Genomic DNA, 23,135 nt, shown 5'->3' on the forward strand with positions numbered 1-23,135 from the left:
CTCCTCCTCGACGACTTCGCCTTCCTTCGGTTCGACCGCGCACCAGGAACCCTCCCGGATGAGCGTCATTTTCATTGCGAACGCCCACGAAACGAAATTTTCTCGGCCCTTCAGCTTCTCAATCGTCAGAGCCACACTGCTGTCGCACGGCCCGCTCTCGCCGCACCGCTTCCAGTGTCTCCCGACTGGCTACTTCCGCTGCCAGAGTACATTTTCGTTTCTTGAAAAACTGCTTGGTGATACTGCTTCGTGTAACTGCTTGAGAATAACTATTTCGAGAATTTTCTACAAACTATTCCACTACTTCCGGTTATGTCCAATTGCCTGGGCCCATAACCTCTCGCAAAGTAAAATACGTCCGTTAAGGTTGAACGTTAACAGTGGAATGAAAATTTATTCGTAACTATGTACTAAGGTAACAGCGGAAAGTCGACGTGCCATTGGTGAGGCGTCGGGCCAAAATAAGAGCGCCAATGGTAGATCGTCAAGCCAGAAGCCAGAAGTAAGGTCGTCGAGCTGCAACAGGGGCGAATGTAATGAAAGAGACGAATGAGGTCCGGTGCGTGAGTTGAAGAGGAGATGCCCCATCTTCAGAAGGAGCCGCAAAGGGCAGTTATAAGATTAGGTATATAGGTTATAGGTATCAGAATGGGGGTAGGCTTAATAGCGGCACGTTATCCAAACATACGGGAAAATTGTGCCTAGCCTTTTTTTATCCAAGATTTCATCATTTACCTGAGAAACCTGAAAAACCTATAAAAGGAAGAAATAAATTCAATCTATTTAAGATGGCATAAAGCCTTTCCACTAGGGATTATTAGCATTAAAGCTCTTTTCTACATTCGGTAAGGAATGATAGAATGTTTTTTAAGTTTAATTTCTTAAACTCAGATTCGCTTAAAGCGTAAGATCCCAGAGTACGAAAACGTAGTCTGGCAAATGAGGGACAGTTACATATAAGATGGAAGGGATCTTCCACATCTGATTCACAACTAACACATACTGGAGATTCAGCACGCTGAATGTTGTGCATGTGATAGTTGAGTTTACAATGACCGGAGAGTGCTCTGATCAAGATGCTGCAATGAGATTTATTTGAAGTTAATAAGTAACTCGATATGATTGGAGATGGTTTTTCTAAAAATAATTTAGTTTGACGACAAGTGTCCAACTCTTCCCAGTATCGTTCATGCTGGTTAGAGGACCAAGTTTGAATTTGGTTTCTGAACCAACATGGTGATATTGGGACAGCCGGCTCTGGTCCGTAAAATTCCTTTTCCGACCCAGCTCTAGCGAGTTCGTCGGCGCATTCGTTTCCAAAAATTCCCTTATGTCCGGGTACCCATAGAAGGTTTAATCCATTGCCTTCAGCAAGTTCTTCGATTGCTTTCCGGCATGCGATTACCAGTTTTGATCTAGAACTGGAAGCACTGAGTGATTTGATAGCTGCTTGGCTATCTGAACAGAAATAAATTGTTCTGAACATAATCTTCTTTTGAAGTGCAATTTGCACTCCATACATAATAGCATATAGCTCAGCCTGAAAGACTGTACAATATTTTCCTAGAGGTTGAGCATATTCTATGTTCAACTCGTGACAGTAAATTCCTGCACCTGCACGGCCGTTTGATAATGAACCGTCAGTATAGAATACAATATGAGAGGACATTTGGTCCTCTACGAAACCTGATAACCATTCTTGAGGAGAAGGAAAATTGCGAACGCCCACGAAACGAAATTTTCTCGGCCCTTCAGCTTCTCAATCGTCAGAGCCACACTGCTGTCGCACGGCCCGCTCTCGCCGCACCGCTTCCAGTGTCTCCCGACTGGCTACTTCCGCTGCCAGAGTACATTTTCGTTTCTTGAAAAACTGCTTGATGATACTGCTTCGTGTAACTGCTTGAGAATAACTATTTCGAGAATTTTCTACAAACTATTCCACTACTTCCGGTTATGTCCAATTGCCTGGGCCCATAACCTCTCGCAAAGTAAAATACGTCCGTTAAGGTTGAACGTTAACAGTGGAATGAAAATTTATTCGTAACTATGTACTAAGGTAACAGCGGAAAGTCGACGTGCCATTGGTGAGGCGTCGGGCCAAAATAAGAGCGCCAATGGTAGATCGTCAAGCCAGAAGCCAGAAGTAAGGTCGTCGAGCTGCAACAGGGGCGAATGTAATGAAAGAGACGAATGAGGTCCGGTGCGTGAGTTGAAGAGGAGATGCCCCATCTTCAGAAGGAGCCGCAAAGGGCAGTTATAAGATTGCGAATGTGTATGTTGAGGATGAGATTTGTCTCATCGAAACAATCGATGGGACAAATAATAACATACACATAATTTATAAACAATTGAATGGAAATGGTTTAGCATAGAAGAGAGCAAATTATTAGTAGCAAAGTACATATTCCAAGTTCTACAACTGTACAACATTTTCATATGTGATGAAAGAAATTAGAGAAACATGAACTATCAAAGAACGAAAGAACATAAGCCGTAAATATCATGAAAATTTCGAAAAAGATACAACGGCTCACCGACAGGACTTGAACCTGCAATCTCCGCTTCGGTACAACGGCGCGTTAGCCAATTCCACCACGGTGAACGTGATGGAACCGGCGAACACGAGCAATCGAGCTCTGCCGATCAACTGCTGGACCTTCTATCGAAACAGCTTGGTACATCTTTGTACAGATTTCATAACATCTGTATTGATTTCAACAGAGCAACACCTCCCTGTGTAACTGGTCTGCTCGGAACCTTGAGCGGCACTGATTGCTTCTTCATCTGACCGTAAGTTGCGGCAAACCCGAAGCAATCGACCATGTGCTCGCTCGGCTAAAATCCCGAGTCGATGGGTGGGGTTAGAGAAACAAGAGAGATCAATAGAGGGAAAGATCACATGCGGGATATACATGGTGTTTCGATAGAAGGTCCAGCAGTTGATCGGCAGAGCTCGATTGCTCGTGTTCGCCGGTTCCATCACGTTCACCGTGGTGGAATTGGCTAACGCGCCGTTGTACCGAAGCGGAGATTGCAGGTTCAAGTCCTGTCGGTGAGCCGTTGTATCTTTTTCGAAATTTTCATGATATTTACGGCTTATGTTCTTTCGTTCTTTGATAGTTCATGTTTCTCTAATTTCTTTCATCACATATGAAAATGTGATCATTTTCAGGTACAAAGATGTACCAAGCGATTTCATAACATCTGTATTGATTACAACTGTACAAGTTGATCTCTCCCTTCTGCTGCCCAAAGTGCTGCAACAACACAGGTTAATAAGACTAATGATGTTGTTCGTGTTCGGGGACGTGTTCTTTCCAATAACCAGCTCTTTTATTACGTTGCACAGATCTTTATTCATCTTACGGTCAAATATGTATAGACTCTATTTGAATGGACGGACAACCATCATCAGTTGTGTATCGGTTAGCACTAATAAATAACATAATAATCTCGGAGAAATCCTCCTGAAACTTTTTACTCGGAATGGTTTCCTTAAAACCGGAAGAAAGTGTATATGTAGTCAGATACTTTCCTAGTGTGACGATCCACATTTCCGAGAGAAAAAAAACTGGAACATGCTAGACTGTGTTTCGCCTTGTCTGGTTATAAGGTGCAAGTTAAATAGCTAAACTAATTCTGAAATGTGCGCGCTACTCTTCCTATAGCGAAGGGAGTCAAATACTTATTTAAGAGTGAACCTAGTTTGGAGTAGGTAGTAATAATAATGATAATCTTCAAAGTGTGAACAAAGCGTTTCGTTTGCATCCTTTGCGTAGCCGAGAGATAAGTTCGGCTTGTTCCGTTTTCGGTTCTTCTCCCCTATATCACAGAATCGGTTCCACGTGATCGACCATGACGGCAATGTTCGTCCTCATCGAGGGCCAACGTAATTATACTGGAATCTCCTAGCGGAGCCGCTCCCAGTACCAGATTTTCCACCGATCCCCTCATCGAATGGCGTCTGTTGAGGGCGTCTCGAACGACCAGATCCACGTTACCGTATCCGATGGCTGCCGTGGTTGTTCCAAGGGCAAAAGAAGGAGAACGGTTTAGGTTGGTGGGCGTCGGTGGAACGGATAGCGTCGTCGTAGCCGGACGAAGAATCTGCAGCACGTCCGTTGCCGTTAGGCTGCTGGTAGGATTTTGGCCAGTCGATTGGGTCAGGGAACGATGCCCTCGACCCCGGCGGCTGCTCAAAGTTTCACTGTTGTACAAAATACGGGGTCCCATTTCCACGCCGCCGGATGGCGTGTAACGGTCAATTTGAACGGTTGAGTAGTCCGGCGGGGGTAGTTCGTCACCCGTGGGATTGACCGATGTCGTTGTCGCCGTTTGGGACTCCGTCGGGTACTGCTGCTGGTGAGGAATGGCACCCCTTTGGCGATTGTTACTTGGTTCGCCCATTATTCTGTGAAAATAAGAAAAGAAAAAAAAAACAGTTGAGGGGATTGTAGGGAAAATTCCAACAACGCATAGTTTTCTTCCATATCATTAGGAAGATTATGGTTGAAACAACGCAATAATTTACGCCTATCCATCGATCATGATTTAAAGTATAGAGAATTAATACTTTTTTTTAAATTAGTTTTAGGAAACCAAGCCGATGCTGAGGGTTTGGTCGAAGCTTCCTGGAATACACTGATTGAACTATTCGCTTCATCACACCTAATTAAGTGAAGATAAAAAAACCTTAAATAAAATGTGGCAGATTTTTTTCTTTAACGTTTAACGGCCGGCGTATTGGCGACATGATTAGGTGAGCTTATGTATGTTCTCCATTTTTTTTTTTTTGACTAAATAACAATCTTTATTTTACTTTGATTTTTGATTTTTACAAGAGTGTACAATATAAGTGTTCTGCCTTTGAAGGTACGTCATCTTCAGTTTGTAAGGTATTTAAGGTTGGTAATTGTCGGACCAGGAATCAACTGGAGGAAGGTCGTCGATTTCATTGGAAGGTTGGCTAATCCAGAGCCAGAGGAAGGTTGTCGTGCCATTGGTGACGCAATTGGAACCAAACAAGGTCGTCGGACCGGAAACTATTGAAGGGTCATCGAACTGATGACATGTAAGATCGTCAAGGTGTAATAGGGACGTGAGCGTCCCGCAATTGAAGGCGACGATTGAAGTCCGGTGCAAGCGTTGAAGAGATGCAGATCCTACGTCAGAAGGAACCTTCGGAGGCAGATAGAAGACTGCGAAATGCATGTGTTGAAGTGGAGTGTTGGGATTCGTCTAATCGTAGCAATCGAGAAACGGGATGATTAGTTTATTGAAAACAGTAGTCCAAGTTCTGCCACGAAGTAGTTACGAAAAATCTCCTTTCCACTATTAAAAGTACTGCTTCAACACTTAATCGAATTGCTAACAGCACGCCCCCAAATGAACGCACTTCAATCTATCAAACCATCCAGGCAAACATGAGCATTAGGGTGGCAATGGATGTGTATAGCCGATTATTGCGAGCGTAGCACTATCTCAGTTAATAGGCCATTCCGAATGGATAAACTCCCTCCATAATCCATAGCCCATTCTACTCTCACACACACGACGGCTGAGCTGTCGTGTCGTAAGCGGTCGTCAGTGCGTCAGTCAAGTTACAATCTTCAGCGAGAGTGGAAGCGAGTCTTCCGTTCAGCCAGTGCAGCACATAGCTTAAGTTTGCACAGGATGTATGGAAAAAAAAATTAAATTATCGAATTTTGAAATCCGACCCTTTTATACCTACCTTCGGACGCTGCGTCGGATGCTGTTGCGTAACATTTTGGCGATACGCGCCCCGGTTGCCGTGGTGTAGGAAGGTGGCGGCGTATACTTGGGTGGCGCATCGTCCAGTGGCACCGAACCACCACGTCCGGCTACGATCGTGGCACCAGCACCAGTAATCGGCAGCGAAATCATCGTCGAGCCCGAATTGACCGAACGCCCGAAGTTGCCCGGCGGGCCCACACGTTGCGGGAAATCCATGCTAGAAGTGCGTCGGCTTCTGCTCGTCGTGCCGTTGAGTCCGATCGATGGTCTCAACAGGTTATCGAAACGCTGGAAAGAAGACCGAGATGAGACCATTTGATTTAATAAAAGAGCAACCCGAGTTACCTGAAGGATGTCCGGAGGGCCGCTGAACAGGTACCGGTAGATTTGTACGACGGAAACGATGGGGACAAGCAGCAGGAAGGACAGTTGAATGAAGCCGCCGATTTGGCGAGCCCATAATGGCCAGTAGCCTCCGTGGCGCCAGTTGAACAAACTGTTCGCATTCGAGACCCGATACTCCAGGATGCACAGAAATATCAGACCGATCGGGAGTAGGAAGTTCCAGGCAAAGGCAATGAAAGCCGACAAAGTGCCCGTCATTCGCAGATCATCCGCCAGAAGGTCACCTATAACGATTGTATTATTATATAACGACAACAATTGAAATGACTGTTTCAAATCATACTAGTGAACGGTCTTCCTCGGACCAGGAAGATTGCCAAAATGTGGCCAATCCAGAGCACCAGAAGCCACCAGGCACCGCCGAGCAATGAGTCCAGATAGTGTATGATGGTGATTCCACTCTCGGTGGCCAAGGGAATACCCATAAACAGTCCGGTGACACAGCTCAGCACCACCGACGATGGCGAATCGCCAACGGCCTCGGCAATCGGTTTCCACATCGCGCACAGCTGACCCAGTCCGAATAGCAGCAAAGTCAGGAACCCGATCAGGCTCCAGATCGGACCGATACGTTCCTGGGTGGCCGCCGCCAGCGTCGACGGGAACAGCTCCGTCACCAGCCGGATCACCTGGTAGCCGCTTTCCTGGTGCGGGTTGGCGTACGGTCGCTTGTAGCTTTCGCCCAGCACCATCGAGTAGCGGATCAGCCACTTGGTCGGCATGGTGGCGTGCTGCGGGGGCAACGGTTGATCCGACGGCAGTAGGAAGATATCGGTGCCGATGTTTTCTGCAATAAAAAAAACGTTTTAAGTTTAAAATATGAATCCAGGAAAAGTAAGATTGTTGGTGGACTTAAGAAAATTTAATACCTAAACGAGAATTGACCGGTATTCGATTCCGGATACTTCCACGACGTTGCTTCCATTTTAGGAAAAAAAAAAAATTGAGGACCATTGATTTAGAATTGGGATTTCTTCAAATCTCAATGACCGGAAAGCACAATTACTAAAGGCAATCATTAATTTATTCGTATGTCGTTTGGTATAGAAAATGCCCCATATATTTTTCAGCGAGTTATGGATGATGCATTGGAAAAATTGGCAAACCTTTAACAAATATCCTAAATCCGAAAAGTTTCGAATTCTTAAAAAATAATAATAAAAATAGAATTAACAATTTGTAAGCACTTTTCACGCTGTTTTATGCATTTGTAGCTATTTTTGCAATTTTTTTTTGCATTATTTATAATTAAGTTTTTGGTTATTTAAAATTTTCCTTTTTTTTATATTTTTCACATTGTTTTGTAAATTCGATTATCAATTAGATAAATGACTTTAAGTTGGTTTTCTAGGTTTTAATAGGAAAATAAAGCACCGTAAATAATAGTAATAACGAACACGACAAAAATCATAAAAAGTGGTGAATGTCAATAAAATATAACTAAACTTGTTAAAAATTAGTTACAATTGTAAAAAGTTCTTTCCAAAGGGAGACACTTAGAAAATTTTGAAGTTGGAAGAGACTATAGGGACTTGAGTAATGAAATCTAAGACCTCAGACCTGAGACATGAACAATGGGACTTCAGCATGAGACTTGAGACCTTATATATGAGATATGAAACATAAGATAGGAGGCATGAGATAGCAGATATTGGACAGACATAAGATGTAAAGTTTATGAAAAGTGAAACATGACACCGATATCACTTCTCACTTCTCAAATCAGTTCTCATCTCTCACATCTCATTTCTACATACGTCTAACGTCTTTTTTTCAATTCACAGGTCTCACTTCACATATTTCATTTCTCCCGTCTCACTAGTCACGCCTCACATCTCATTTCTCACGTTTTATGTCTCACTTCTCACGTATTAATTCTGACGATACGGTTCATTTCATTTTTCACATCTGACGTCCCGCGTCTTACATCAAACTTCTCATGCCCCATGTCCCGAATTCCATTTCTTACACTTCTTATGACTCATGTCTCACTTTTTACTTGTCTGGTGTCATGTCTCATCTCATGTATTATGTCTCAAGTCTAGTTCAGGTCTCGTTCAGGACGCGTCTACGTTCTCACGTCCCTGATCTAATTTTCTAGAGCACAAGTCTTAGATCTCATACCTCATACCTCAGTGGTTTCAACTTCATAATTTTGAACGGATTTCGAAATAAACACGCGGCCTTTTACACAGTTTTCTTAAATGAGTACCGTTTATTCACCGTAGCTTTGTGATCTTTTTTGAATATTTAATGAAACTTTTTTTTAGCTCAAGGTAGATTCTGAAAATCGCGGAAAAATACGACTGGAAGGTAAATTACTCACCATAAGAGCCCGGGAAGTAGTAGTATTTCCGGGTGTTTAGAATCTGCACACAAGCGCTGCCGAAAACTGCCGCCAGCATTAAACCGATCAGGGTTAGCAGTGTGACAAACAGGGCATCCCGGCGAAGTTCCCTCAGCCGAATCTTCCTGTTGGCTCCCTTCCGATTGGTCCGGCCGTTGATGGAGTATATCGAAACCCCCAGCAGGCCCCAGGTCAGAAACGTCTCCTGGGCGGCACTCATCCAGCTGCGCGAGTTTAGGAAAAAATCCTGCCACTCGGTGGCAGGGAAAATGCTCTGGACACTGTCGAAGTCCACCATGGTCACGAACTTGGAACAGATAGCGATCAGTCCAATCATAGCGAACGAAAACAAACCGATGACAATTTTTCCGAAAGATCGAATGCCTTTGCACAGGACCACAAAAACGATGGTCCAAATAATGGCCAGATTGAAGGCCAGCTGAAAGCGAACCGCTCCAATGCCACCCAGTCCTCGGCTTCCCGGGCCTAGTTGATAACGTTGCAGCACGACACCGTTGAAATAATCGGCTACAGTGTCCGACAAGCGAAACGATTGATTGCCCGATCCCCGATAGAGTTCGAAGATTTCCTGCCAACGATATTTTTCACTGCGGGACACAAACGAGTCCCGGAAGTACACCAGCACCCAGCTCAGCGATATCGTCGAGTACAGGGCAATGAAGCCCTGGGCCAAGAGCAGCGAAATGCCGATTCCCTTGCAGATGGGGCTGATGCGCCACATGTTGATGGGGCTGCCTCGAATGCGAGCCCCCAGAACCATCTGCAGCCACAGCATCGGAATCCCAAAAAGGAACGAGAAAATCAAAAACTGAACGATAAAGTTGGCCCCAAAGTGCACGCTAAAAATGGCAAAGCGCGATATGTTGAACAGTCCCAGGGTGCAGAAACATCCGGCCAACGAGCGGGACATCACGTGGGGCCAGTTCGGTTTCGGCCGCCCGTTGAGGTCGATTTCCGGTTCGTACTCGTCGGATTCATCGGACAGCTCGTCGGAATCCAGTCCAGGGTCATTTGTTATTGTTGTGGTAGTGCTAGTATCGGTTCCACTCGGAATCGTTGCGGTCGTTCCGCCATTCGTTTGAGACTCCGCGGCTACCGTCGACGATGGGCTCCTCGTGGCCGCATCACGACCATCATCGTCGTCCGGCCTCGAACGGGACCTGCAGAAGAAAGTAAAGAGAACAAAATTAGCCAACGGTTGTTGATGGGTCGATAATTTTTCCACGGTTTGTTAAAAAAATGATATAAAGAACCAACTCATGTAAGATTGAGTGAAAATCCTTGGACGAAATCACAAACATCCCGTGGCTGAAGAGGGCCATCTCTTGAGTATTGGACTCGAATTTTAATCACAATCCGAAAAGAAACGAAAGCACTGGTCGTCGATCTTTCCCACGGGGAGACTACCCGTAAAGGCGAACTTTGTAGTGTCCTGTAATCCTGCCACACTCATTCACTCACTACTGGGACCGGGTTAGCTAGCGAAGCTAAGGTGGTGATGGGTTCGGGATGGGAACCTGTAAAGGTTAAGGTTTTGTTTGGATCGACTTTTGTTAATCGATATTATTTATTTGCAGACTACCAGCGCATGTTTTATTTTTTCCAACACGTCATGTCTGAAAAAAAAAAACAGTTTCATAGGAGGCTGTTCTTCTCGATTGTTGATTGATATTTCTCGGTGATTAAATGAAAACTGCCCAAGTTCAGATTTGTCTCTTTTCAGAATATTGTTTGTGGTTTTTTTTCGCTTTTAGCATAAATAGAACCTGAAATAATAGTCGATTTAATAATTTAATAATAGTCTATGTTGAATGTAAAGGCACGTGCTTGAACACCAGACAATTGGCTGGTTGAGAATCAATACCAACCGGTGGTAAGAAGAAGAGTGTTTTGTTGATTTTCGAAACCATAGCAACCGTGGCGCGTAAGCAATTAATGTATTCGTCGTAGCAAAAAACACAAGTAGCATTGATTTTGAAGTAATTTTGCCAAATTTTTTTGATTATTTTTCCTAAAAAGCAGTGGGTATTAGGGTGTTGGTGAAAAAAGTCATGTCCAGTTTCAAAACGGATCATATTCATAAGGGTGACAGCCAAATGGGTCAACTGAAATTTCGCAAACGGACCATATACATTTTAAAGATTTTCTCAAAAAACTGTACTGTGCAAAATTTTACCTCAACTGGACTTAATTTAAGGGTGCCTCAAAGCGCTCAAAGATACGATTTTTGGACCATTTGTCATTACAAATCACTTAAGGGAAGACTAAAAGAAATTGGGAATCGAAATTTTAATGTTGAAGTCAAATGACTAATAAAACGTCGAGATCTGGTGACATGAAATCCAACAAAGCCAATTGCATTCCTGCTGGAATGCTGAATGCCGACCCTGCCTTACTAGCACAAATGTTGCACCGTCTTTTCGCTGACATCTGGGATACTGCAACATTTCCAGCCGCAGATGCAGGATATCTTCGTAAAGGTCCCGAAGATAGGAGACCTGACCAAGTGCGGAAACTGTGGAGGCATAACGATGATCTGTACACAATCCTCAAAGTACTCTGCAAAGTGATCCAGGAGAAGATTGACTCTACACTCCGACGGCAACAAGCTGTTGAGTTTACGATAAATTAAAGTAACCTATGAATCCATTGTCTAGATAAACAAACTCGTATCTAAGCAATATGTTTTTCTGTCGGGTATAAAAATGTGCTCGGCAGCAAATAATTTCTACTCAGTCTAAGTTTTGTTCTCAATAAAGTAACAACTAATCATCAGTTCACTTTTCGTTGTCGTTGCGTTTCGATTGCTAGCTGGAGCCGAAATTAGAAAGAGTTGTTCTTTTCAGAACATTATTTCGTGCTTCAAGAGGCATTGTGAATCGCGGTTTTTTCAAACCTGTAATTAAGTTGCGGGAAAAACAGTAAGCGAAAAAAGGGGCCCGACCCTGATGGTGGCAAGCAGTCTTCGGGTCGCGCGTCACTTCAGAGCGAAGGCTCTCCAAAACGAAAATGCCCCCCAAGCCATGTTCGCTCGAGAAGCGACCGTTCATCACGCGGATCGGAGAGCATGGATTCCGCTAGTGTGACCAGTGCATCTGTTTCACACTACACTCCCAGCGTGGCGCAGCCGCGCTCTCCAGTTCCCAAGCCTGCCGGAAACCTGCCTACTCCAACCAAAATAAAGCTTCCGCCACTGGTGGTGAAGGATGTCCCCCTCAACAAGCTGGTCAGCACATTAGCATCAGTGAACGCCCACGCCGAGTACAAGCTTACGTCGATGGGCATAAAAGTTGTACTTTATGTCAAGGACGATTTCGTTCGAGCCACGAAGATCCTCAAGGATTCCAATATGGAGTTCTTTACCCACGACATCCCTGGTGAGAAACCATTCAAGGTGGTTATCCGGGGGCTTCCTAACATCAAAACCGATGTGATTGCGGCCGAAATCACAAACCGATACAAGCTGGTTCCCACTGGAGTTTTCCGCATAAGGCGGAAAAATGAAAGCACCCGAAAACACCCGGATCGTCTTTTTCTGGTCCACTTCCAGAAGGGGACAGTCACCCTCAACGCTTTACAAGCTGTCCGTTCCCTCTTCTCCATCACCGTCCGGTGGGAGCCGTACCGTGGTGGTCATCGTGACGTCACACAGTGCCAACGGTGCCTAGGCTTCGGTCATGGCACTCGAAATTGTAACATCGCTCCAAGGTGCAGCATCTGTGCCCAAAATCATTCAACATCTACCTGTCCGGTGGCGGAAGCAGCGGTGTTTACATGCGCCAATTGCGGAGGTGCGCACCAAGGTTCGGATCGCCAATGCCCCAAACGCGAGGAGTTCAAACAGATCCGAAAACATGCATCAACCAACCATCAGCCTGGTCGAAACAGAAAACGAACCCCCCCCGGCGTTCACTGAAGCTAATTTCCCTGCCCTCCAGACCCGCTGTCTGGACCCCAAACCATCAATCAACTCCCCTGTTGGCCAACAATCACCCCCCCCCCCCTGGCTTCCGATGGCAACCAACTCCCTCAAACAACAACTCCGATCTGTTCTCTGCGGACGAACTGATGGAAATCTTCGTCAACATGTCCGGCGTTTTACGCAAGTGTCGCAGCAAACCGGAGCAAATCCAAGTGCTCGGGAAATTCATCATCCAGTATGGCTGCTAAACCATTGATCATATTCACCTGGAACGCTCGCTCCATCAGAGCGAAAGCAATCGAGCTTGCTGATTTCCTCCGCAAGCACAGCATCGATGTGGGCCTCTTGACGGAAACCCACCTAAAATCAGGCGACAGCTTCTGGTTGCCAGACCACAACATCATCCGACTTGATCGCACCAGCTCCAGGGGGGGTGGTGTTGCGATCATCGTGAAAAAGGGCATCCGGTATCTTATCCTGTCGCTCTTCCGCTCTTCTGTGATAGAGTCCCTTGGTGTCGAAGTGCAAACATCATCTGGAAACATCCAAGCCATCGCTGTGTACTGTCCCCGACAGTGTACAGCCAACAACGACCTAGCGGCTAAATTCAAGCGTGACCTGACGGCCATCACTCGCAACAGTTCCCGTTTCGTCGTGGGTGGCGATCTGAACGCTCGCCATGCAGCATGGCGCAATTATCAACAGAACCAAAACGGGCGCTTGCTGTTTGACCACTCCCAGCACGGACTGTACACGGTGCAGTTCCCAGACGAGCCCACTTTCATCTCTCCAGCGGGAAATCCTTCCACGCTGGACTTCTTCTTGACAAACATCAGCGTTACCAAGCCGGTAGCGTACAACGAACTAAGCTCCGATCACCAACCGGTGGTGGCTGAAGTCGACTTCAACGTGGTTCCACCTCCGAGATGCCAACGTAAGGATTACCACCATGTAAACTGGGCCCATTTCAGTCGTATGGTGGACCGAAACATCGACGAAAACCCACTGCTGGACACCGTAGAAGACATCGACCAAGCAATCGAGGGACTTCAACGAGCCATATCCGTGGCTGACGAGGCTCTGGTACGGCGTGTTCCTGTGAGGGGTAAGTTTGTAGCCATTGATTCCCACACCCAGCTGCTCATCAGATTAAGAAATGTGCGTAGACGCCAGTTTCAAAGAACCGGGGATTTAAGTCTCAAACAACAAACAACTGATTTAAATAAGCAGATTGCTGTGCGTAAGTGTTGTGCGTAACTTAGATGACCGCTCCCAGCCCTTTTGGAAGATAGCTAAAGTACTAAAGTCTCATCCCAAACCAATCCCTTCTCTCACAGTGGACGACTCAATTCTTGTCACACCTCATGAGAAAGCAAATGTCATAGCCGGTCATATTCTTTCATCCCACTTGCTTGGTTCTAACGTCCAAAGTCCAATGGAAGGTCAGGTTACACAAAGCGTCCACAACTTAGATGCCTCCCCTTGTGTCGTCCCCTTATCAAACAGAGTCACTGCTGACCAAGTCTGCTCAGTGCTAAAATTTACCAAAAACGTAAAAGCACCAGGGTTCGATGGTATCTTCAACCTTATCCTAAAAAAGCTCAGCAACAAAGTGTACCAATTGCTTAGCAATATCTTCAATAGATGCCTATATAGAACTACATTACTTCCCACGACTTTGGAAAGTAGCCAAAATCATTCCCATCTGCAAACCTGGGAAAGATCCAACTTTACCTTCAAGTTACAGGCCAATCAGTCTTCTTTCCTCGCTGAGCAAGGTCTTTGAAAAACTGCTACTAAATCGGTTACTAAACTTTGTGGAGGAACAAAATATCATCTTACCTGAGCAGTTTGGTTTCAGAAAAGGGCATTGCACCTCTCATCAATTAGTCCGGGTGATGAACAACATCAGAAAGAATCGAACAGTATCGAAATCAACAGCAATGGCTTTCTTAGATGTTGAAAAGGCGTTTGACAATGTTTGGCACGAAGGACTGATACACAAACTGAGCTCATTAAATTTCCCAACTTATCTTATCAAAATCACCAGGAACTACCTTCAGCAAAGGTCGTTTAGAGTATCTTTGAACAGTTCCCTATCAGACAGCATCTCTATACCGGCAGGTGTTCCGCAAGGTAGCCTACTAGGCCCTTTACTTTACATCATCTATACCTCTAATATTCCACCCCTGAGGAACGGCTGCACGTTATACCTGTTTGCAGATGATACCGCTACAGTAGTTAAAGGAAGGAAGCCGCGTGAAATCACCAACAAGCTACAACGATCTTTAAACACCTTTGCAAATTACGCCAGTACGTGGAAAATAAAAATAAACCCCTCTAAGACTCAAGCAATCATGTTCCTCCACAGAAAATCCCCTAAACTCAAACCACCACCCACTTGTAAAGTGATCATGGACGGCACAAGGGTTGATTGGTCCGCCGAAGTCGTCTATTTGGGACTAATTTTCGACGAAAAACTTCTCTTCAGATCACACGTTGAAAGAACATTAGTAAAATGTCAGTCGCTGATCAGGTGCTTATATCCGCTGATTAATCGAAAGTCCCGTCTATCAAGAGTTAATAAATTGGCCGTTTTCAAGCAAATAATATCACCTGCAGTCTTCTACGCAGCTCCGGTGTGGGGATCGTGTGCTCAAACACATAAAAACAAACTTCAAGTGGTCCAAAACCGAATCCTACGGAGGATTCTAGATCTTCCATTCTGTACGAGAATTAGGCTACCCTGTATCACTTAAAAACAAATATGTAAACTCGTAACAAAAATCTGAAATAAATGTACATTTTCAAGTCAAAAAATAAATTCTACTCTAAGTTTTTATTTCAACCAAACTACACGTGTTTCTATTCCACGCCACTTTACAAGTGGTTATGGGCCCAGAATAGTTTGGAAGTGAAGAAAAGTTTTCGCAAGATGGTTCTCCCCAGAGATGATGGTCCCCGAAGCAACGAGAACAGCGGTGTCCCATCCGGTCAAGGCGACGGCGGAAGGCAACTAGCGGCCGGTGCGCGAGCTCATGGAAGCTCAGTGAGCCTGCCGGCTATCGAAAAGTTGAAGGGACGAATCAACTACTCTTCTTGGTCCTTTTCGATGAAGATGATTCTCATCCGAGAAGGGTCGTGGCGTGCCGTCAAACCGCGAGATGGCGACGATGTGGATCAGGATATGGACGAGCGAGCGTTAGCTGCCATTTGCCTGAGCATTGAGAAGAGCAATTTTAATCTGGTGAGGAACGCGGAAGCAGCACAAGAGGCCTGGAACAAGCTGGAGAAGGCATTCCAGGACGATGGGTTGACCGACGGTGCGGTTTACTGGACAAGCTGACGTCGGTCAAGTTGGAAGATTTTGAGAAGGTAAAGGATTACATCGACGAGTTGGTTACGACAACCGACAGTTTGCGAGAAATTGGGTTCGACGTCAACGATCCTTGCTGCTGAAAGTTCTTCCGGCTTATTATGCTCAAATGATAATGGGCATTCAGGTGTCCGGAATTGAACTGACGTCTGATGCCATCAAAACGAAGATTCTTCAAGACGTTAGATGGTCATTGACGAGCTCTGGTGATATAGGTGCCCTGTACACGAAGCAAAAGTTTCGGCTTGCGAAGGGTGTTTCTCGATCTGGTGGTGCGAGAAGGAACATCATTTGTTTCAACTGCAATCAACCTGGCCATTATGCAGCTAATTGCCCTGAAAAGCAAGGTTCTTCGAACAATCCAGGAGGTTCGAATGGTAAGGCACTGTGCGCGGTGATGGCGGCAAGAGGTCGAGACGAGTGGTTCTTCGATTCGGCGGCGAGTTCCCACATGACAAGATGCGAAGATGGTTTTGCCAAGAAGGAAAATTTCGTGCACTCCATTAGCACGGTAAACAACGAGACGATACAATCTGTTGCCAGGGGCAACGTCACCATGGTGATTGAAGAAGGTCGAAGTATGCGATGTTCTCCTAGTCCCCGATCTAGCAACCAACCTTCTGTCTATCAGCAAAGTTTGCAACAAAGGGTTGCAGGTGGTGTTCCGAGCCGGTCGTTGCGAGGTCCTGGATGAAGATGGTGACGTAATTGCATCTGGATCCGAGACAGATGGGCTATACCGGCTGAACCAAGGCAAACCGGCAAAGTCGATTCCAGCGGAAACATCAGAAGAACTAATGGAATTGTTCTGCGATGTGGTTCCAAATAAGTCGAGAGTCAACCGAGGAACAAACGACCAAAGTGTGGTTACGGAGCGCGAGCCAAAAGTCGAAACCCTGCCGGATCATCAGGAAGCTGAGCCAAGTGTGATGGAGCCCGCTGTTGCGCTCCCACCGCAACTAAAAACAAGACCAGCTGATGAGCAGCAAAGGTCGAGGCACAGCGGTAGGGAGCGCGTTTTCCCAGGCAAATATAAAGACTTTATTTGTTTTAGTCCTGTTACTGGTCTTGGTCCTTTACAGTACGAAAAGGAGAACGACCCAATAAACTGTACCAACGCTATGGGGCGTGTGAAGGTGGCCAGGCAGAAAGAAGTGAACGGGCTTGCTGAAAACGGGACGGTGAATCTAGGCAGGATGGTGATTCGAAACAAATGGGGTTCGAAGCGCAATCGAAAATCCGATGGCCGACCCGAGCGATACAAGGCGAAGCTGCTGGTAAAAGGCTATGCGGATGCAGATTGGGGAGGAGATCCAGACGAGTACCGGTAAACTGAAAGACCACGCGGAAACCGAGCCAGGCAAACGACCTAGGAGGGAATCTTGTAGCAGATTTCAAAAAGTTAATTGGAATCATAGGTTAAGGAGGAGTGTTGAGTTTATGATAAATTAAAGTAACCTATGAATCCGTTGTCAAGATAAACAAACTCGTATCTAAACAATATGTTTTTCTGTCGGGTATAAAAATGTGCTCGGCAGCAAAAAAATTCTACTCTAAGTTTTTACTTCAACCAAACTACACGTGTTTCTATTCCACGCCACTTTACACGTCAAGCCGGATTCCGATCCGGAAAATCATGTGTGGACCACATCACAACGCTACGAATTATACTGGAATAAATCAACGAATTCCAGGACTCTCTTCTGCCGGTTTTCGTTGATTTCGAAAAAGCATTTGACCGAGTGAACCACGAAAACATTTGTGTGTAAGGTCCTGCACCAAAGTGTATGTCTGAACCAATCCCGGTAACTGCTAGGGTGAGACAAGGATTTATCTTATCACCGCTGCTCTTTCTCATCGTAATGGATGAGATCTTGACTGGATCGATTGACTGTAGACCAAACCGAGGATTGCCGTGGAATACTTCGTCAATGGAACAACTGAACGACCTTAACCTGGCTGACGATATTGTTTAGCTTGCTCAAAGACAACAAGACATGCAGACCGAACTGGACGACCTCACCGAAAGCTCCAAAGCAGTAGGTCTCAAAGCCAATGTCGGAAAGACCAAGTCGATGGAAATCAACGCAGTAAATCCTTCCAATTTCTTGGTAGCTGGACAACAGGTTGCGAAAGTCGAGTGCTTCCAGGATCATGGTATCAAAAAAGACATCGAAACTCGGATCAGACAAGCCCGATTTGCGTTCGCGAGTCTCCGAAACGTCTGGTGGTCACGCCAGATCTCTCCACGAACGAAAATTCGAATCTTCAACTCGAACGTCAAATCCGTATTGTTGTATGGGTGCGAAACTTGGTACACATCTGAGGTGACGACGCAAAAGTTGCAAGTTTTTGTGAATCGCTGCCTGCCGAACATCATCCGCGCTAGATGGCCTGGCAAATGGATCTCAAACAAGGAACTACAACGCCTGTGTCATCAAAAGGGATTCGGAAATGTAATTAGAGATGAATTGGGCACACGCTGATTTGTAGAGAGGCGCTTGATTGGAATCCAGATGGGCATCGAAAAAGAGGCAGGCCCAGAAGCTGGTGGCGGCGTAGATTGAAATTTGTTGTGGTCATTATCTTAAAACATTTAAAATAATATCCTTATGTGCGACGTAGGGCATGATAGCAAAATTAGGTATTGTTTTGCGTTTATAAGTATACTTTCTTCGCTACCAAAATAATTTCAGGTACAAAAAGTACAGAATTAGGACTATTTTTATTCTGATCCTGATCCGAAAATTCTTAATCATCTTGTTCTGGAACCGATGATCTAAAATAAGATCATGGAAACGTGATTCTATTCCTGATACTGTCCATGTCCATAATTCCGAAACTGTTCTGGGCTCTGATCCTTGATACTGATTTCGAGTCTTGCAACTTAGTCCTGATTCTAGACCTTAGACCATGATTATCGATACTGGATCGTGATCTTGAATCAAGTATCCTGGATCATTGTTTCAAATCCTACTTTAGGATCACGATCCCTCCTCATCTTGGATCCTGATTCAAGATTATAATTTGAACCGAGGATTTCAAATCCTGATCTGGAATCCAAAGTGATACAGATCTCAGATTTGGATCATGGTTCCTGATTCTGATCTCAAAGTTTGCTATCGAAACATGATTCTGGTCCCGAATATCGAGTTCGTCTTTGGTTTGAAAGGTCGTGCCATTCAAGCGCGGCTGCTTGAAGTGCGGGATCTCACTATGGATCGTGCCCGAGATACTGCGGTTTCAATGGAGCTCTCCAACAAAGGCGGAAGAGAGATCCAATTGAAACAAGGAAGAAGTGAAACATCCGCTGCTGGGACGTCAGTGGTTGTCGGCGATGCGAGTTGATTTGAACAAGATCGCCTACCATGATGTCCATACGATTGCTGCTGCTGCTGTGCCGCTGAAAACGACGCCTGCTGCTGTGAAATCGCTTGTTGAGAGGTATGCTGTTCTCTACGACGAGTCGATTGGAAAGATTAAAGGGTTGTCCGTCAAGCTATGCCTGAAGCCAAATATGAATCCGGTCTACATCAAAGCCAGAACAGTGCCTTTCTCCTTACGTGGCGCTGTTGAGAAGGAGCTCGACAAGTTGGTGAGTGATGGAGTGCTCGAAAAAGTGAACCACAGTGCATGGGCGACTCCCGTGGTTCCAGTCCCAAAGGCCAATAATAAAGTGCGACTCTGCGGCGACTACAAGATCACCGTCAATCCAAATCTGGTAATTGACGATCATCCACTGCTGACAATTGAGGAGCTTTTCGCCAATGTTGCTGGAGGCGAGAAGTTCACGAAGATCAACTTGACGAGGGCGTACCTGCAACTGGAAGTTGACCCGGATGATCGAGAAGTGCTGACTCTTAATACACACAAGGGTCTATACCGGCCGACACGCCTGATGTACGGCATTGCATCTGCACCTGCGATTTGGCAAAGATTGATCGAGCAAATACTGAACGGAATGCCTGGTGTTACCGTGTTCCTGAACGATATTCGGGTTACTGGTCCGAATGTTCGTGTACATTTGCAACGGCTTGAAGAAGTTCTAAAGCGTCTCAGTTCGTACAACATGCGCATCAACCTGGAGAAGTGCCATTTCTTAGCGAACGAGATTGAGTATTGTGGATACAGAATCGACAAAGACGGTATCCACAAGGTTGACAAGAAGATCGCTGCCATTCAGAACATGCCCAGACCGGAGAATAAGGAACAGATTCGCTCGTTCGTTGGACTTGTGAATTATTATGGAAGGTTCTTCCCAAACCTTAGTACAATACTTTACCCGTTGAATAACCTGTTAAAGAATGACGTCCGTTTCGAGTGGTCGAAGCAATGCGAAGAAGCATTCAGTGAAGTCAAGCAAGAAATGCAGTCCGACAAGTTCCTTGTTCATTACGACCCAACCCTGCCGCAAGTTCTCGCTACTGATGCCTCACCCTATGGTGTCGGTGCGGTTCTGAGCCAAGTCTATTCCGATGGTTCGGAAAGACCAATCCAATACGCGTCTCAGACGCTCAATGCTACGCAACAGGCCTACAAGCAAGTTGACTGAGAGGCATACGGAATCATTTTTGGAGTTCGCAAGTTTTACCAGTACCTGTACGGGAGGAGATTTACTCTGCTAACAGATAACCAGCCATTGAAGCAGATCTTCTCCGACGCGAAAGGTCTCCCGAAAATGTCTGCCCTGAGAATGCAGCATTATGCTACATTTCTTCAGTCATTCAACTACGGAATCAAGTTCAGACCTACCGGAAAACGCTACAATGCCGATGCTCTCTCACGTCTACCGCTGAAGGAGAAAACTCCGGAGAATGTCATCGAAGAGACGGACTACCTGGAAATCAACATGATCAAGAAGACATTGCCACTGACCGTAGAGGAGCTCGCTAAAGCTACTGCTACGGACCAGTCTGTGAAAGTACTCCTGGAAGGTTTACGGAATGGGAAGACCGTCGAACCTAGAGACCGTTTCGGCGTTGGTCAACTGGAGTTCACGGTGCAGAAAGGCTGCGTCATGAGAGGAATTCGAGTTTTCATTCCTCCGTGCTTGCGAGTGAAAGTGCTTGCCGAATTACACTCAACACATTTCGGCACAAATCAATTGAAGGCTCTCGCTCGAGGATACGTGTGGTGGGAAAAGATCGACCAAGACATCGAGGAGATCGTGCGCAACTGCAACTACTGTCAGTCCACCAGGGCTGAACCAACCAAAGCGCCGACGCACTGCTGGGAAACACCGACTGCACCATTCGAACGAGTTCACGTCGATTTTGCTGGTCCGTTCATGAACACATACTTTATTGTGTTTGTGGACGCCTACACGAAATGGCCTGAGGTGCGTATACTGAATAACATTACTACTGCTACTACCATCCAAATCTGTCGTGAATACTTCGCAACGTACGGAATTCCATCCGTCCTGGAGAGTGACCGTGGAGTTCAATTAACGTCCGAGGAGTTTCAAAGGTTTATGAAAATGAATGGAGTCTATCACAAGATGGGTGCACCGTATCATCCTGCGACGAACGGTCAAGTCGAAAGATTCGTTCAGACATTCGAAGCGAAGTTGAAGAGTTTGCGGTGTGACAGATCATCGATACATGCTGAGTTGTGCAAGATTTTGCTGGCCTACCGGAAGACGATACACCCAGCAACTGGTAAATCGCTTTCGATGATGCTATTCAACCGACAGATACGATCTCGTTTGGATTGGCTGATTCCAAATTTAACAACCGAGGCCGAGAAGATCGATGGTAAGGTGCGCGACATCGCTGAGGGGGCAAGAGTTGCGGCCAGAGATTATCTCAAAAAGGAGAAATGGAAATACGGTGTGGTTTCTGAAAAGTTCGGAAAGCTGCACTATCACATTCGACTCGATGATGGGAGAACCTGGAAACGCCACATAGACCAAATCCGAGAAGCAGGACAACATCTGCCGAACAAAAACGATCAACCTACACCTGTGTTGATTGAGAACGATCCTGTTACCGAGACAACACTACCTGTGGCCATCGGGCGAACTACCATAGACACGCCTGTGACCCCAAGAGTACTGCCGTCGCACACAGGGGTAAAACATGAAAAAGGCGATCAAAACTGTTTTCTGCCGAAACTGTTCGTTTTAGACCTATAGTGTCTTCGAGACAAATGACCAGCATTACAAGGGCTAAAAAATAAGTTTTTTAAAAAATTGATTAATCCACCTAGTAGTGAGTTAGAAAAACTAACTTTTTTAATATCCATTTTAGAGCTGTACTGTCTGAGAAAAGTTTTTAGCTTGTACCAATTCTAGCAACTTTGCTAAAGAAGTCATAGCTGTAACATTAATCGTTTCAAAGTTATGACAATTTTTAGAAAAATAACACTAATTTTCAGTTTTTTCAACATAACTTTTTTGCGCGTGATTTTTCATTTAAAATATGTTCTAGAGAGTTTTGAAGACAGAAAAGTTGTACACTTTTGCTGAATATACTGTATAGAAATTTTGAAGTTTAAACGAGATATCTTAAAAATACTTAACAAAAATAGTCATTTTGAACTGGTTATATCTCCTGAGTTCGGACGAGTTCGGTTACATATTTTACAGTTTTGCAATCAAAAAAGTATCGCCTTTCAAACAATATACAATTAAAAGTGGCCAATTTTGATCCTCATTGTGTAAATGTCAATAGAAGTGAGATAAAAATGTAGTTTTTATACTAATTTGAGCCCATCTACCATCTCAAGTCCAGGTGGTTCAAGTAGGCCTACTTATAGGAATCCTACATGTTGCAGCCAAATAGTAATAGTTATGCTCAAATTAGTATAAAAACTTCACTTTCGGCTCACTTCTATTGACATTTACACTATGAAGGTCACAATTGGCCACTTTTAATTGTACATTGTTTGAAAGGCGATACTTTTCTAATTGCAAAACTGTAAAATATGTAACCGAACTCGTCCGAACTCAGGAGATATAACCAGTTCAAAATGACTATTTTTGTTAAGTATTTTTAAGATATATCGTTTAAACTTCAAAATTTCTATACAGTATATTCAGCAAAAGTGTACAACTTTTCTGTCTTCAAAACTCTCTAGAACATATTTTATATGAAAAATCACGCGCAAAAAAGTTATGTTGAAAAAACTGAAAATTAGTGTTATTTTTCTAAAAATTGTCATAACTTTGAAACGATTAATGTTACAGCTATGACTTCTTTAGCAAAGTTGCTAGAATTGGTACAAGCTAAAAACTTTTCTCAGACAGTACAGCTCTAAAATGGATATTAAAAAAGTTAGTTTTTCTAACTCACTACTAGGTGGATTAA

At 44.9% G+C, this 23,135-nt stretch overlaps 1 protein-coding gene across 2 annotated transcripts in view; it reads right to left on the reverse strand.

Annotated features, from left to right (window-relative positions):
• Positions 1 to 3,345: 3,345 nt before the first annotated feature.
• Positions 3,346 to 23,135, reverse strand: part of LOC129742003 (sodium-dependent transporter bedraggled) — a 260,366-nt gene continuing 240,576 nt past the window's right edge. For both annotated transcript variants that reach the window (XM_055733847.1, XM_055733846.1), the window contains exons 5-9: positions 8,486 to 9,687; positions 6,443 to 6,946; positions 6,100 to 6,383; positions 5,732 to 6,042; positions 3,346 to 4,411 (exon numbers count right to left, since the gene is read on the reverse strand). In XM_055733847.1, coding sequence (XP_055589822.1) covers positions 3,823 to 4,411; positions 5,732 to 6,042; positions 6,100 to 6,383; positions 6,443 to 6,946; positions 8,486 to 9,687 — 2,890 coding nt within the window. In that variant the 3' untranslated portion in view covers positions 3,346 to 3,822. The remainder of the gene's footprint in view (positions 4,412 to 5,731; positions 6,043 to 6,099; positions 6,384 to 6,442; positions 6,947 to 8,485; positions 9,688 to 23,135) is intronic.

The sequence above is a fragment of the Uranotaenia lowii genome, chromosome 2 (assembly GCF_029784155.1).
Source record: "Uranotaenia lowii strain MFRU-FL chromosome 2, ASM2978415v1, whole genome shotgun sequence".
Classification (NCBI taxonomy): Eukaryota; Metazoa; Arthropoda; class Insecta; order Diptera; family Culicidae; genus Uranotaenia; species Uranotaenia lowii.